The sequence below is a fragment of the Callionymus lyra genome, chromosome 19 (genome assembly GCF_982586985.1).
Source record: "Callionymus lyra chromosome 19, fCalLyr1.hap1.1, whole genome shotgun sequence".
Classification (NCBI taxonomy): domain Eukaryota; kingdom Metazoa; phylum Chordata; class Actinopteri; order Syngnathiformes; family Callionymidae; genus Callionymus; species Callionymus lyra.
Genome location: NC_141836.1, coordinates 2,164,470 through 2,182,751, shown reverse-complemented (window position 1 = coordinate 2,182,751; position 18,282 = coordinate 2,164,470). Strand labels below are relative to the sequence as shown.

Here is an 18,282-nt window from a genome sequence, read left to right as displayed (position 1 = left end):
TCCCCCACCTCTTCATCCTTCTCCTCTTCCTCCTCCTCCACCTCTTCCTCTTCCTCCTCATCCACCTCCGCCTCCTCTTCATCTTCTCTCCCTCTCCTCCTCCTCTTCCTCCACCTCTTCATCTTCCTCCTCTTCCTCCTCCTCCACCACCATTAGTTTAGCGCTGAGACCTGATCAAACGCTGGTTTAAATAAATAAAATAGTGTATAAATAATGACTCCAGAGGAAACTGTTGTGTGAAAAACCGACTGTAGCTCAGGTTATTCAAGTAAATACATATTCTTCCTACTGCTGAAGAGGAAACTCATATAATATACATTTGTAACGTTCCTGCTCAAAGTCATCATGATCTCGTGACACACCTGTGACACCTTTAGTTCTTTCCATTCATTCTATTTCTGAATGAAGACTCGACATGTTGATGCTTCAAATACATGAAAATAAACAAACGTGTCGCATTCATCACAACCTCAGGTCAATATAATCACATCAAGTTTAACGGCATGTTTTTATTTCTCGACGGCGTCAGACAGTGAAGCAGAAATGTTCAGCTCTGAGCGGATCTTGTGGAGGAACAGGTTCGTGAAGAGCGTGAAATTAAATCCATTTCTTATGAATAGAAAGTCTGACAAAAGCAAACCTGAACAAGTTCCTCTCAAACCTTCTCTTTGACCTTTCGTAGGTCGCGGCTTTTCTAAGAGTCAATTTGAGTGTGGCAGCAGTCGTTGTTCTTGCCCTTGATCTTTCCATGGAGTGCAGCTCAGACCTTTTAATGTCACTGACAAAGTAGTCCAGAGGGTCCTGGAGCCGCCGCCGCCGTCTGGAGTCAAACCGGCGCTCGCGCTTGAAAAGACAGGAAGCGTCTCTTAAAATCAGTCAGCGCCGCCGACAAGCTTCAAGCTGTGACGGCGACACCGGCCTGACCCTGGCTGTGAACGGACACCAGGATGAAGAGCTCCGGAACCACCGGGAACACAAGGTCGTCCACGTGAAGGACGCCAGATAAAGAGGCTTGAGTGACGCTGAATAGACGAGGCTGACGCCACATGAAAGAACCTCTGCTGCCACAATGGACCGCTTCGTACCCAACACCCATTAAAAGCCCACAGAGACTCCGCGGCGGCTTTATCGCCATCCCTTTAGCGCCGGAGATAAATGGCGGCGTTCGTCTGCTTCATGACCGTCATTAATATTCTGGGATCGCAGCGTCTTTCAAACCATAGCTGCTCCATGTTGTCCTGTGTCAACCACTCATACTTTTGTAGCATTAAAGTTGAATTTAAACACGTTTATGTTCCACGTTTACCTCGAGTCTTTGAACCAGATCCTGATTCAGTGTCACTTGTATCTTCAACGCTCGTCTGTGACTCACAATCAACCACAAATCTATAGAATATAATGCACTTCCTCAAGAATCATCCATTTTTTTTACCATTTCGGTCAAAAACGTTCATAAATTCAGTGCAGAGCCGCACAAGCAGGGGAGGAAGGAGACCAACGATCACATTTCACTGAAATCTAAAGAAAGAAAAAACATCTTTGACTCACTTCATTCAGATTTGAGATGTTTCAACTCTAAAGTCGCTCAGAGTCGCGCTGACGTAACGACACTGAAAATACTTTTTGAATGAACTCACAAGAAAACTCTGACCAGATAAATCTGGATCTAATATGTGTTTGTGTCGTTGACACTATTGTAACAGTTTAGTTTGTGTCTAAAGCAGAAGGATGTGTTTCTCCTGCAGTTCATACTGAACTCTGAACTCTGAGCCGCTCTAGTAGAAGAACTCACATTTCACCTTCAAACTCTTCACTGGCTGCTCTAGTAGAAGAACTCACATTTCTCCTTCAAACTCTTCACTGGCTGCTCTAGTAGAAGAACTCACATTTCTCCTTCAAACTCTTCACTGGCTGCTCTAGTAGAAGAACTCACATTCTCCTTCAAACTCTTCACTGGCTGCTCTAGTAGAAGAACTCACATTTCTCCTTCAAACTCTTCACTGGCTGCTCTAGTAGAAGAACTCACATTTCTCCTTCAAACTCTTCACTGGCTGCCAGTTCCTGGTTTTAGAAACATCTTTACTAATAATATTGATCTACTTACTAACTTACTAACTTACTGAAACTAAATAAATAAAGAACCAAAGTTGATTTAATGCAGTGAGAACTGACCAAGCTTTTATTTTGAAGCCAACATAGGAAAAGGAAGTTTACTAACAATGAAGCTCCAGGTTCAGAGGTGGATCAGAGTTCCATGAGAAGATTGTAACGATCATTAAAAACACTGATGACTTAGATACACAACATGTTGATGTCACATGTTCTTGATATAGTTGGACCATCTTTGTGATGATGGAAGATGATTGACACGCGTCAACTCAGCGTCACACTGTTGAGACGAAGTTCTAGAAACAACCGTGGACTTGTTGTAACTTCTCTCCGTTAAAGTGAGGACGTGACTCTTCAACTCTTCCGTCTCCAGGAGGTCCACATAAAGTGTTGCTGCAACAGGTCCAGCTCTCGGGTCAAACCTTTGGTTCCATGAAGACCAACTGTCGTCTGGCGCTGCAGAAGTTCAGCAGGATGTTCTCCAGGAGGAGACATTTGAACGCGACACTCGTTCTTCTGCACCAATTAATCCCCGTCCAAGGAAAGGACGTGTGCGACGTGCAGATGGATGGAGGAGAAGAGGCCACACAGAAGTGACATCAGAGGGAAGAGAAGAACATTCTAATGAGGAATAACAAATGGCCTTCGCTCTCCTCCTCCCTCTCTCCATCCATGACCTTTCCGTTTGGAAATTGATTTACTGCTGCCGCTGTTGACGCTGGCATTTTCAGATGAAACTCCTCCTCATTAATTTGGCCACATGTTCGGTGAATATGTTCCTCGACCGCCGCAGACTCTACTCACTTATTTACGGGTCAATTTAGCAGATGCACATGTGACTGACGCGCCGGAAATAAAGGAAGTGACCTTTGGTTACTTTTGGTCGGCGCCAGACATTAACATCCCAAGAATATCTGGACGAGAATACGTTTAACTCCAGGATGTTCAGCAGGGTTTGGATTTACTTTAGTTACACCAGGAGCTCTTTGAGCTGAAGCTGGACAATCATCAGGTTTCCCTGAAGGTTAAAGACGTTTAGATGTTTCTTCTTGGATAAGATCGAGTTACTTTAGTTCTTATCAGGACGACTGGTCGGTTTCAAGCAGAACCAGTTGAACTAATGAAGTCTGACTTTCGTGGCTTCGTTCTGAACAAGAGATGTTGGTTTGATGCTCGACAAAAATACTGATCAACTCTGGAGTGAATGTTCTTCAAGATACAATAGAGTCACACATTACAACACACACACACACTGATGATACAATAGAGTCACACATCACAACAACACACACTGATGTTACAATAGAGTCACACATCACAACAACACACACACTGATGATACAATAGAGTCACACATTACAACAACACACACACACTGATGATACAATAGAGTCACACATCACAACAACACACACACTGATGATGCAATAGATTCACACATCACAACAACACACACTGATGATACAATATAGTCACACATTACAACAACACACACACTGATGATGCAATAGAGTCACACATCACAACAACACACACACTGATGATACAATAGAGTCACACATCACAACAACACACACACACTGATGATACAATAGAGTCACACATCACAACAACACACACACACACTGATGTTACAATAGAGTCACACATCACAACAACACACACACACTGATGATACAATAGAGTCACACATCACAACAACAACAACACACTAAACACAACTTTGGGGACCAACATTCCGCAGCCTTTAGCTCAATGGTGTTTTCTTTGATGTTGAAAACAAACAGCTTTGTTCCTCTTATTATTATTAATTAGAAATATTGAAATAATGATCAAAACAAGGCCTGACAAAAGACGCTGATGCCTCTAGTGGCCAAACGACAAGTTGAATATGAGACGTAAACGATCAAAGGATTGTTTGTTATTGAACGAGTGATGAGGATTAAATCCAAACATTGGTCACAAGTCAACGCGTGATGAACCAACTATTGGTATTTCACGTGATTATAATAATAATAATAACAATTCATTTGATAAAGAAAACGAATGCAACATGATTACATCTGAGAGTTGAGCTCCTGGATGTATCTGCGGATCACAGTGTTGATATTTAAGTCTCGACGCTGCAGGTCTTTCTTCTCACCTGCGGCACAGTATAGAAAACGAAGATAAATGAAGGCGACGAATGGATGACACTGTGGTTTTCTGACCTTCTATACTCTCGGCGACAAACGTGTTCCACAAACAACTTGTTCTTCTGCAACAAGAACCTCTTCGTTTCTGCATCGTCTCACTTTCAAAGAAGTTAAAACTTTATTCACAGCAGGAAGTTGGAGTGAGACGTTCGTCACAGAAGATCACGATGTTTGAAGATCCAACACATCCTGGTTCATGTTTAGATTCTTAGTCGTGTTCACGGTTGTTCACATGGTGAGAGTTTTTAATGATATTCAGAGCTGGGAAAATAATACAAAGAAATCAAACATTGTTATTAAGGGTAAAATACACTTATTTATTTATTGTTTATCTATTGAGGTTTTTATTTATGTAAAAATATGTAATTATATCAGGAATGTTTAGAAAATCAAAATAAAGATCATTCATTTAGTAAAGACTCAAATATATATGAAGTAATTAACATAATATGTTCATTAAAATGACCTAAAACAAGAATCTAATAGAGAAACACAACAAATGTTTTAATAGATTCGAACCTATGGTGTTTATGATTGACATGTCGGCTGGTCATCGTCGCTCAACAATCTCGCCTGAAATACTCAGCTGTCAATCAACGCGCTGCTGCCGAGTCAGCAGTTTCATGAAACCCCCGAAGAGTCGTCGACAAAGTCAATATTTCATCACGAGCAGAAGCTGCAAATATTTAGTGAATGATCCTTGTTTCCTGATGTTTCCTGATGTTTCCTGATGTTTCCTGATGTTTCCTGATGTTTCCTGATGTTTCCTGATGTTTCCTGATGTTTCCTGATGTTTCTCGACGTAAAGTGAATAATAAACGTCTATAAAAGGAATAAATAAACATGTTCATGTATCAACTGAGCAGCACTTTAACCCAAAGATTCTCTTCTACTCTCACACTCACAGGAAGTCACACGTTCCCTTAAACGATAAACTGAGGATTATTTTCACTTCCGATCGCCCACATCGATCCATCTCGCATCATCGATCTGCTCGGAACCATCGAAGGAAGCTGACGGACCCGTTATTGATCCGCACAGTGTTTGACCTTCTGTCCAGTGAACGTCTCAGGAAACGTAAACAAACATCTCAGCACGACGTTACCTCCATGGAGTCCAGCGTCTCTCCGTTCCTCAGCCAGCGGAAGGAGGCCTTAGGTTTGGCGCTGGCCTTGCACTCCCAGGTCAGCGTGTCGTCGATGGTCTTCTGGACGTCCTGAGGCTTGTCCGTCAGGTGGGGCGCGGCTGTGGGTCACACCAGCGTCAGTTAACTCCTCAGGAAGAACACAAGCCGCCGATCGATGAAGCAACCAAGCGAGCAATTAGTTGATTACGCGAGCGTCCAAGAGAGAAATAATAAATCCACTTCCAATTAACACAGAGTTGACCTCGCGCCACAAATACATAAACGCACGAGGCCGGATCGATGGGGAATATTTGGACCCGGCTGCTCGTAAACACGTAAGGTTTGTCGGTGAGATTCCTGTGAACTGCTCGTAAATCTCGTGGCGATGCAGTGAATAACAAGCTATATTCCTGTCTCGGAGACACCGCGGAGAAAATGCCTCTTTATTTACGATAGTGATGCGAGCGTCACATTCAGCAGGATTTATGGAGCTTTGATGCGGCGCGTAAATCCACTTTGTTGGGGTCAGGAAGATAAAAAGTAGCTTTTGTCTCAGGCTTGTTGTTTTCTCATCTCACTGGAAGACATTTTTTAAAATCATCCTGCTCAGACATTATCAATAACACTAGACTTTAACAAAGTTAACTTGGTTCTGCTCCAGGTTTCTGCTCCAAGGAAGTTTTTCCTCACGACTGTCACTCGTTTTTATTTTCTTCAATATAGTCTTTTCAACTGTGTCTTGAGAGAACCTTCTTGTTCGTTTACTTTAGCAAATATTATTTCAATATGATTTATTTTATACACTTGATTTTAAATCTATTTATGGATATAATATATTTCTGCTTACAACTTTTTGGAAATCATGAAACAAACACAAAACCAAATAATATTTATAACAAAACCTGTTTAAATCACTTGTTCGTTCTCTTTATTTTCTTCTTCTTATTTTATTATTTATTTATTATTTTTTATTGTTTATGAAAAATTGCTGGCTATTGGAAAAAAACAATTTAATCAATAAAGTTTTACCTTACCTTACCTTACCTTACTTGTATTAGTCTCTCGTGTCTGACCAAGAAACACAAGCTTTTATTTGTATATTTATGTCTTTCTTGACCTTCGTGGTTCTGAGGTTTTAAAGGTTATCAAGGAGTTCCAGTGAAAACACGTCACCAGCGATAAAAGCTGCTGTTGACGTCTTGATGTCATGAAACTGTGACATTTGAAAGTGTGTCGTGAAACCTCATCAACACTTGAGCTTCACCTGTTTTCAGACGTTCTTTCAACGACGACATGATTTCCGCAGAGAACCATGAAGCTCGGAGGATTCTAAACACAGTCATGGACCAGGATCTGGTTCCATGAACGTGCAGCGACCACAGAAGGACAATTAAGAGAATTGAAAGAGACTCTTATTGTCCTTCAACAATGGTTGGACGTGGCAAACATCCCTGGATCGATTCTTCTCCACACTTGATGGATGTCCCGGCAGATCCTGTCTGTGCCACTTGAAAATGAGATTACAGATTTTTATCACCTGGACGGCGGCCAGTGTCCCCGGCTTTCACGAGAGACTAAATCTCACCAGGAGAGTCTTCACGGCAGGACCAGCAACAAGTCCTGAACAGATGTCTTCTCTCTGTGTTCATCTGTGGACGTCTGTGGACGTCTGACACCTCAGGGATGTTCACGCTCCAGTCTTCACGTCAACAATCTACCTCCATATTTTTAGAACCTGATCACACTTGAGTCGTCTCTCCCACAGTGTTATTTAAAAAACACCGTCTTTTCCAGATTAAAAACCTTCTTTTGTTTGTGAACCTGTGAAGATGCTCAGCTGTGGGTCGTACGTTTCTTGATCTTTGTTGAAGATGTTGTTTTAATGTGTATTTATTTATCTCGTGAGAGATTCGTTGAGACCTAAACTGATGGAGAGTCGATGACATCAACATCAACGAAAGCAGATGTTGCCACGGATGAGTTGAAAACTTTTGCTTCACAAATCTATGAGAAAAACATTCTTGCTCCTCAGACTGAGTCTGATGTGCGAGCGAGTGATGGACGACGTCGCCATCTGCTCTGCTCGTTGCAATGATGTTTCAAAAGCTAAAAAAGGAGCTAAAAAACAATCATTTTTAGTAAAAAGAGAAAATAACATACTGGGGGAGGTGTGCACTCTCTGAGTGCTTGTCTAGTCTCATTTGTGTCATAATTAGTTTGTCTATCTTTTCAAGTCTTGCTTGTGTGTTTATTGTTAGTCATTTCAACAATAGTTTTCTTCTTATCGTCGTCATTTAACACTCGAGTCGAAGTCTTTTGTCATTAATGTAGGATTAGTTGTGTAGTTGTGTAATGCTTCTTTGTGTTGTTGCTGCTGATGTCGTCACACTTGTGTCATTAAGAAAATGACATTTTAACAATGATTTCTTATTCATTATCTTCACCTGAAAACTAGAGAAAAGAGCTTTTAAAGCAGATTCGAGCGCTTCTGCTTCCACGTGACTAATTCCATCTTCCACCTCCGCCTGAGAAACACCTATTATCATATCAAAGCAGGGTGTTTGTGGAGGAAATGAAGATCTGGCTGAATGATTCCTCTCACGCCTGCTGGGCTGACATCGTCGTGGATAAACAGCAAATTAATGAGGAGAGAAACCATAAAGGTGCTTCATCAAGGACCATAAAGAGCATTTGCAGGATATGGTCCATAAGTTCAGTGTTGGAGAGAAAAACATGGAATAAATCTGGTTTGATGGTTCAATTCCAGCTGCTGCCTCGATTAAATAAGTTTGTCTTCTTTTTGTCACCGGAATTAAACACGTTATTTTGATCAACAGTTGTATCTAAAAGCTTAAACTGCTTTAACTCACCATAGAAGGACAGTTTTCCTTTGACAGAGTTTCTTCCTCTGCTGTTCTCGGCGAGACACTCGTACATCCCGGCGTCCTCCTGCTGGAAGTACGGGATCTCCAGGACGCCGCTGGCCTTGTTCATGTCCACCTTCCTGGCCGGCGTCACTCCGTCCACTCTCCTCCAGCTGATGGTCGGCACCGGACTGTCGAGAAAACACCCGTCAACGAAACCAAAGAACGACAAGAAAAACATGAACACAGATGTTTGTTGACAAACATAAATGATCACAAACATCTTAAAATGACGAGTCAGCACAGAATCCTTTGATTCATCATTGATGCAGGACATTCACTCTGGAAGAAGAACCTGTGAGGAGAAGTCCGTCCCATCATGCAATGCTTCGCAACAGTTCCAAACCGTGTCACAGACGAACAAGAACAAGCGGAACGACACAAAGACTCACTTTCCCAGAGCGAAACATTCCAGCGTGACAGTCGAGCTCTTCGCCACCGGAACTATTTCTGGGAATTGAACTTCGATCTTGGGCTCGTACTCGCCCATCACACCTGGAGAGAAAGATACATAAACACTGAGGTTACTCTGGTCTGGAGGGAGTTTGTCTGGTTTGAGGCCAGAACAGGTTAGAAAGAAATATAAAGAGTTTGGACTCATGAGACAAAAGCAGACCATGAATCATGTTGTGGAGAGAGGCTGGTAACACACACACACACACACACAGACGCACACACACACACACACACACACACACACACACACACACACACACACACACACACACACACACACACACACACACACACACACACACACACACACACACACACACACACACACACACACACACACACACACACACATATATATGGTGAATACATGGGTGAAGGGTAGAAGAGAGAAAGTTCAGGCAGATTCTCAAAAGGGTTTAAAACAACCTTATATTAAATGTATTAAATAAGGTAGACATTGAATTAAAATGCCTTTTTTCCTCGACCTGGTGAATCTTGTGAAGTCACCATATTATATTCAATTAATGTTTATTAAACAGTGAGTCTGTTATAATCTGTTTTGTTTTAAGAGATTAAGGTTGTTAGGTTGTTCATAAATGTTGCTCCAGGTGTGTCTACGCCTCGTGAAGATCTCGATCAGTCCGGTACCGTCCAGTCGCAGCACGAGGGGTGTCGGGGGTCCCTGGACGCTGCTCTTGGTGACGGTGTTGGTGACCACGCAGGTGTAGTTGCCCACGTCCGACAGCTCCACTTTGGCGATGTAGAGGTTTCCCGTCTTCTGGGACACGAAGCGCCGAGTGTCCTGCATGACGAACGACGGGAACTGGTTGAAGATCCATGTGAAGCTGAGCTCTGTCAACAGAGGGTGGAGTTGGTCAACAGACGGGTGTTTATCAGCAGAACACAATCATCTCTAGTATCATTTTGTTTTGGAAACAGTCGCCCTGGACTAGTCCAGACGCATGTCTCGCTCGCATTTCCTTCAAGAAATGAGTCTGAAACTGAAAATAAGTGAAAGACAAATTCAATACAGGACGACCTGAGAGCTTCTGCATGTGTATGTATAGATTTATTCTTCATGAAGTTGTTCTGTATGGTCGGCAAAAATAAACAAAGTTCTGGATAATAAAGTTATCCAGAACATTTTGGTCATGGAGCATCAGCAGAAGAAGATTCCTGAGATAACTTTGTGTCTGGAAGGTCCAGACTCTTGAGGAGCCGGAACCTCTTGAACGATACATCTTGGCTCTCATGTCGACAGCTCATGGATATTTAATCTTCTGGAACCGAGTCCAGCCGAAGGTACGAGCCACAACAAAGTGAAACTGCAGCAAAGAAGAGGTTCTAATCGAGGCTTTTAAACATTGATGGTGAGAATCAGGAAACAGGAAGTGGGAAGCGGATGGACAGTAATGGGAAAATGCAGTAATGAACGACGATGAGTGGCAGATTTTCATTGCACTTCCATTTAGCTCTGGAATAATGAACAGGCAGCATCAATTCCACCTTAATGACGTGAGAGAAGGAGAGCGAGATGGAACATGACAGGCCAAGGACGGAGCGGAAAAGAACATGACTGTAGGAAAGAAAGAAAGTCAAAGTTTGTTCCCTTCGTCGGCTCACACAAGTCTATGGTCGCACGACTCCCTCCAGCTTTGTTCGCCGTCATTCATCCACAAACATCCATCTTGGGTCAGAAGAAGTGATTTCAGCCTTGGGTGGATCTGAATGCTCACATCCATTAGTGGAACGGGGTCAGATGCATTAGTTGACAGTCGGGGCTGGAGACAACACTTTCCACACAAATGCAACACAAAACACCTGCTGGAGTTTTCAATAGAGCATCAAACTACTTCCTGTGTGAGCGAACGATGACGTGTTTGACTGAAATATTGTGAATCATTTTCAATGGTTTGTTCCAGTCGTTCTCAGTTGGATGCAACGGTTTTATCCAATGTTTTCTCAATGTTAAAGGTCACTGGAGACTGATGACAGTCATCGCCATGACGACGACGACGACGAATCTTATTTTGAACTTTCTTTTATTCTTGTTTTTGTTTCATGAATCTATCGTCTGTGTTGCTGTGAGCTGGAGAAACAGTTTCCCTAAAGAGACCTCCAGAGGGATCAATAAAGTTTATCTTATCTTAAAGAACAACCTTCTTGGAAAATACTCTGACATCACGAATCCTTTGCTGACGATCTTTTCCCGTCGTTTTTACGAAACGACATCAAGGCTCTGGTCGCGACTCTGTCTGAACTCATGTATATGTATATGAAACATGTTTGAATAAGTTTGCTGTCATGTGACAAGCTGTGTCTCAAATCAAATAAATGTTACGTCTTATATATATCTCATCTACTTTTATTAGTATATATTTATATATACGTGTATATTCATATACTTACAGGTGTATTTTCAGCAGCAGTACGAGGACGACACGTCTTCACTGCTGATACCAGCGTAAATATCTCGCCAATATTTCTCATATTTCTTGAAACCAAATGCACTGCCAGCAGGTGTCGCTAGTGTTCCTACAGCTGGTTGAAATCATCCTTAAATAGTAGTAGAAGAAGAAGCTGTCGCGTCATTTCCTGTTAGTGTGTAGCAGCAGAGTTTGATTTGAACATACTATCTGTGGAGCATTAGTTACTAGTTAGTACGTACACTATCCTGATGATACTAACTTCTAGTATACTAAGAGAAGTACGTACACTATCCTGATGCATACTAACTTCTAGTATACTAAGAGAAGTACGTACACTATCCTGATGATACTAACTTCTAGTATACTAAGAGAAGTACGTACACTATCCTGATGATACTAACTTCTAGTATACTAAGAGAAGTACGTACACTATCCTGATGATACTAACTTCTAGTATACTAAGAGAAGTACGTAAACTATCCTGATGCATACTAACTTCTAGTATACTAAGAGAAGTACGTACACTATCCTGATGCATACTAACTTCTAGTATACTAAGATAAGTACATACACTATCCTGATGATACTAACCAGTGCACTAAGAGAAGTACGTACACTATCCTGATGCATACTAACTTCTAGTATACTAAGAGAAGTACGTACACTATCCTGATGCATACTAACTTCTAGTATACTAAGATAAGTACATACACTATCCTGATGATACTAACCAGTGCACTAAGAGAAGTGTGTGGTTTGAGACACAGCTTCACTCTTTGTGCAGGTCAAGGATGGAAACTCTGTATCTTTATAACCTTATCACCTGTTATAAAACCATTTTTACGGGTTTATAAATGAGTGAATAAATAAGACTTTAATGAACGTTGAACAAATGTGGAGCAGTTTGACGGCAGAAGATGTTAAACCTGAAGCATAATCGTCACGAGATTACGGAGAAAATCCAACAATTTCAAAATGTTACTTATTGTTGCTTTACTATGAGAAAACAAAAGAGCATTATTTCCAGAGTAAACACAACGTTGACACCTCTGTTGATGCTGCTATTTATATGATTCACGGCTAAACTCATCACGGCGTCCTCAGCATCTCCATCAACGGCAGTAATCTGTGGTGACAGCTGACAAAATATATTGCTCTAAAATGGATCATTCCGTCGGCGGCGCGAGGTTCGCAGCAATGATCCATCAAAACAAGTCTGTTGGTACCAATAAATGTGCATTTCTGCTCCGGCTTTGATCCGCCGCGAAACAAACCCAGCGGGAGCGAGAGTCGACCCAGTTCAAGTTCCACTGCAATTTCTCATTGTTGGACATTTCTGGAAGACGCTCTGTGGACTCAGACCTTCAAGCTTCAGCCTCAGAGCCCGGTTTGTTACCGCCGTGTTCAGGTTTTGTTCTCGGGTCGAGGGAGATGGACTGTTCACCCCAGGATGGAGATTGGGGGACGAACCCAAACAACACGGACACACACTCGGTCGAGGCTCAAGGCGGCTCTGATTGCCTCCCTCGAGGGGGTTCTGGGCGAGTCCGACCCGAGGCGTCGCTCTGACACCGAACAACAACCTCAACCTGGAACGACCCGAAACGACTTTTGTCAGAATTAAAGGAGGACGGATGGATCGAGTGGTTCAGAACCACTGGTAGCTCTTTAGATTCACAAAGAAGAAGAACTTTTAGGATCGTTTCTTCTTCAAGTGAATCAAGCAAACATCTCTTGATGCTCATGATCTCATCAAACATGGGGTTCAACGGTTACAGCAACGTTCTTGAACCTCCACCTGGTTCTTGTCTTCGTGATGATCCAGGTCCAGTTCCTTCAGTGACGCATCAACGGGTCGAGTTATTGAATCTCAACACGACTGTAATGTTTCTTCGATGGCATCGACTTCACAGCAACGTTCGCTTCAACGTTGACACATTTGTTCTTGATTACGACGAATGAAAAGTATGGATTCGTGAACTCATGACCTTCACATCGGTAACACATGCTAACTGGTGTTATTGACTTTCATTCTTGTGGATTCATTGACCTTCAAAGAACGTTTTCACAGCGTGTTTCAAAGTCTTTTCCACTTAAAGAGTTTGAGGCGCATCAATTATTGAAGGCGGTTAATATTTGTGGGGAAAATATCCAAAGTTGATGAACCAGAATTATTTAAGAGACCATTGAAGGAAACATCAAGAGTTCTGGACCAACATCTATATTTCTATATTTCCTCCAAACACATGAGAGCGACGGAAGTTCGTATTATTTTCAACTCATGGTTTGTATTTCCTTAACTAGAATAATTATGTTTTCATCTTCAATTCAATCCTCTCTGAGTCACAGTGTTGAATAATAATATGACGACAATAACACTTTATAATAGAATGTGCTGAAGTGACGAGGAAATCAGGCAGAAACCTCAGCTAGAACCAGACTGAGGGCGAGGAGGGTCCAGACACGGAGAGGAGCGTGGATCCTGGGAAGGATCAAGTCCAGGTTTTCTTCACAACATCAAGTGTTCCTTCACTAGAACAGGTCATTGTGGACCATGTGTGAGCCAGAAGTGAATCCACAAACAGGTGTGTGTTTGTGCGGGTGTGTGTGTTTCTATGACCTTCAAGATTTTCTCTCTGATCTCAGGTGTGATGAAGATGTTCTACCTCCAGAGTGAGCAGGAGGTCCACACAACAAGACCACGCCTTGACCTTCTCGAACCCTCACTGGACTTCTTCTCTGAGTCTTGAAGCTCTCCAGGTCTGTGGACACAAGACAAACACAAATGATGACACGCGCCGTCACAGACACACAATCACAGACACACAATCACTGGTTATTAAACGCTCGGTCGAACATTCTTCCATCAAAGCCTGGTTTGCATGAAACTCCCTTAAACACTGGCGACAGAAAGCAATTCTTCAAGTATAAGTCGCACATGAGTGACTTTAATTGGAAGTGTGTTATCGCGTTGTGCGCTTCATGCTCCGCACACAGACCCGCAACAATTAAAGGAGTCACAGAGAAGCATCATTTGTATGAGGCCGACGACTTGTTGACGACCAGCGCGGAGAAGCTAACATGAGCAGATACGACTCGTAATGACATTAGACGCGTCGAAGGAACATCCACACCTTCTGTCTACACACTAGTGTGTGTCACAGAAACACCTTCTGTCTACACACCAGTGTGTGTGTCACAGAAACACCTTCTGTCTACACACCAGTGTGTGTGTCACAGAAACACCTTCTGTCTACACACCAGTGTGTGTGTCACAGAAACACCTTCTGTCTACACACCAGTGTGTGTGTCACAGAAACACCTGCTGTGTACACACCGGTGTGTGTGTCACAGAAACACCTTCTGTCTACACACCAGTGTGTGTGTCACAGAAACACCTGCTGTGTACACACCGGTGTGTGTGTCACAGAAACACCTTCTGTCTACACACCGGTGTGTGTGTCACAGAAACACCTTCTGTCTACACACCGGTGTGTGTGTCACAGAAACACCCCCTGCAGACTAGAATAATGTAAAGAGCTCACTATAGACTCACATTATCTCCATCGCAGACATGTTTGTTATTCACGCTCACAATGAATAATGTCTCGGAGGTAAACACACACACACACACACACAGACACACACACACACACACACACACACACACACACACACACACACACACACACACACACACACACGAATAAAGTCTCAGGTTCACTTTCTGCTCGTCAACTAGATGTGGTTTGTTGGTTTGTTCTTTGAGGCTCAACATCTCCAATGTTTTTACGTTTTTAAAAATTCATTTTTTCAATCATTTTACTCTTCTTTGTGGACGACGTACTAAAAACCCGCTATAGAAACATTATTAAATACCGACACATGTGTTCATGCACATGTTAAGATAATCCGTGTGAGTTTAAAATGCTTTCGAAATCTTCTTCTCTGATGCAACGATGACTTTACTTCTTATTATTATTCTGCTCAAGATTCACAGAGTTCTTGTCGAAGCACTTTAAGAATCTCCTTCAATCTTCTTTAATCAAAGCGTTTGTTCCTGATGCATATTCAGAGCATTTAGAGACCAGCTATTGTGTGTGCGTTAAAGTGAGTGTGTGTGAGTGTGTGTGTGTGTGAGTGTGTGTGTTAAAGTGTGTGTGTGTGTGTCTTAAAGTGTGTGAGCTTGTGTGTTAAAGTTTGTGTGTGCGTTAAAGTGTGTGTGTGTGTGAGTGTGTGTGTTAAAGTGTGTGTGTGTGTGTGTGAGTGTGTGTGTTAAAGTGTGTATCTGCGTGTGGTTGACATCAGGAAATGATCTTAAGCTCCGCCCACCGAAAACACTGTTTTTCTGGAGATTAAATCTTGTTGACCATAACCACACCCACTCTTTTGTGATTGGTCGAGCATGGAGGTTTGTCACAGCGCGTCATAAATGGTCTCCAACTCCAGGGGACTCATTGTATAAACAAAGCGTGATTACAGCTGGAGGAGGAGTGAAGCCGTTATTACGTCATAATGGACTCTCGTAACCTCTCGTTCGTCCAGATTTCAGAGCAACTTTATAAAATAATGAGTTTAAAACATGGTCCTGATGAGGAGCTCATTATTTTTATTACTAATTATAAGTACATTCACTACATGACACCAGAGTCGATCTTTGAAATATGGACTTGTGAGACCGACTCAGAGGAAGAAGTTTCATGGATTCATAAGAGAAGTTGAATCTCCTGAAGAAGAAAAAGATAATAATAAGATAATAAGTGATTCCTCAGCTTCTGATGCTCGTTCTGTTCTTCTGCAGGTCGTTCTGGTGAAAGTGTGACGAGCTCTGGGAACATATTGCAGTCGCAACTCACTGTGGGCTGAAGTCTTATCAACACGTGTCAATGAGCCGACGCACTAAAAGCCAACAATGCCTGACAGGCCGAGCTGCTGGATCCTCTTATCACGCCCAGGATCAGGGTTCAGGCTCTTCCTGCTTCCACAGCCTTGAAATTGGATGTGAATTAGCATCTTTGAAAGCTGCGGCGACGCTGTTGTAATGAAGCAGCAGGAATGAAACATATGTTGAGGCTGAACTCCAGGCTTCAGGACTGAAAGCATTTACAACAAACATCTGAGTTCATTAGTGCTGACCAGTCATGTGACCTCAGATCGACCACTTTTTCACGTTGTGTCTTGTTATTATTTAATCTTTTATTTAATCAGAACAAAACAATTGAAACACGCCTTTCACAAGAAGAATCCATGTTGTAAACGTTGTTGTTGTAAACGTTGTTGTTGTAAACATTGTTGTTGTTGTAAACGTTGTTGTTGTTGTAAACATTGTTGTTGTAAATGATGTTGTTGTAAACATTGTTGTTGTTGTAAACATTGTTGTTGTAAATGATGTTGTTGTAAACGTTGTTGTTGTTGTAAACATTGTTGTTGTAAACGTTGTTGTTGTTGTAAACATTTTTGTTGTAAATGTTGTTGTTGTAAACATTGTTGTTGTTGTAAACATTGTTGTTGTAAACGTTGTTGTTGTTGTAAACATTGTTGTTGTAAATGATGTTGTTGTAAACATTGTTGTTGTTGTAAACATTGTTGTTGTAAATGATGTTGTTGTAAACGTTGTTGTTGTAAACATTGTTGTTGTAAATGTTGTTGTAAACATTGTTGTTGTAAACGTTGTTGTTGTTGTAAAAATTGTTGTTGTAAACGTTGTTGTTGTTGTAAACATTGTTGTTGTAAATGATGTTGTTGTAAACGTTGTTGTTGTTGTAAACATTGTTGTTGTAAACGTTGTTGTTGTTGTAAACATTGTTGTTGTAAATGTTGTTGTTGTAAACATTGTTGTTGTAAACGTTGTTGTAAACATTGTTGTTGTAAACATTGTTGTTGTTGTAAACATTGTTGTTGTTGTAAACGTTGTTGTTGTAAACATTGTTGTTGTTGTAAACATTGTTGTTGTAAATGTTGTTGTTGTAAACATTGTTGTTGTTGTAAACATTGTTGTTGTAAATGATGTTGTTGTAAACATTGTTGTTGTTGTAAACATTGTTGTTGTAAATGTTGTTGTTGTAAACATTGTTGTGGTCCGAGCCTGTAAATGTTGTTGTTGTAAACGTTGTTGTTATTGTAAACATTTTGTTGTAAACGTTGTTGTTGTAAACATTGTTGTTGTTGTAAACATTGTTGTTGTAAATGTTGTTGTTGTAAACATTGTTGTTGTAAACGTTGTTGTTGTTGTAAACGTTGTTGTTGTAAACATTGTTGTTGTAAACGTTGTTGTTGTTGAGCTCGTGTGTGTCTGTTGTTGTCCTGGAACAAACTAGGGAGATTAGGAACCAATCAGATCTTTCCACACTGAGCAGCAGAACCTGAGAAAGTCGAGTCGATATTGTCGACGGGACGAAGATTCTTTGCACTTGTTGGTTTTAATCCAGCAGATGGTGAGTAAGTGCTGTTACGTCACCGTGGATTAAAAGTGCAGCCGCTTGAATTATGGGCACAAATGTAATCCCCACGGCAACAGCTCTGAATCATCATCTGAATATTCCAGTAATCATTGTTTGCTCGGACCACGAATGAACGATCATAACACTTTCTTTGGAGGATTCTCCATTTTGTGTTCCGTAGAAAAAGTGTCTTTAATCCGCATTAAAGTTACCCCACATAACCGCGAGCGTCGGGAAAAAAACCTCACGATACTTCATTGGTATCACAACATTGTGATGCATCGGAAAGTTCTACACAATAGACCAGAAACACAATATCACAGAAATGTAGCAAACATGATAGAAAATAAAGTGAAGAGGCCCTTGAGCGCCACCTTCTGTCGTGGAGGAGTCATTGTTGAGGTCAAAGGTTGTCAAACGATCGAGACTTTCTCACACAAATAATCTCACGTTTGGAAAATGAAAGATGTGAAGATTCATCTTGTTTAGCTCGACATGTTCTTCTTGACGCGAATCATCTAAGTAATAAGTTTGAAGTTCAACGCTGGAGATGAAAATGAAACAAAGAACAATTTCATTCGGGTCGGCAGTGATCTGACAATA

The 18,282-nt window shown here is 41.6% G+C and overlaps 1 protein-coding gene across 2 annotated transcripts in view; it reads right to left on the bottom strand.

Moving 5' to 3' along the window:
• The window catches only part of cntn3a.1 (contactin 3a, tandem duplicate 1), a 90,313-nt gene that overhangs the window by 20,358 nt on the left and 51,673 nt on the right, over window positions 1-18,282 (bottom strand). For both annotated transcript variants that reach the window (XM_087781399.1, XM_087781400.1), the window contains exons 5-9: window positions 13,906-14,001; window positions 9,459-9,662; window positions 8,747-8,849; window positions 8,301-8,485; window positions 5,410-5,549 (exon numbers count right to left, since the gene is read on the bottom strand). In XM_087781399.1, the coding sequence (XP_087637525.1) occupies window positions 5,410-5,549; window positions 8,301-8,485; window positions 8,747-8,849; window positions 9,459-9,662; window positions 13,906-14,001 (728 nt within the window). The remainder of the gene's footprint in view (window positions 1-5,409; window positions 5,550-8,300; window positions 8,486-8,746; window positions 8,850-9,458; window positions 9,663-13,905; window positions 14,002-18,282) is intronic.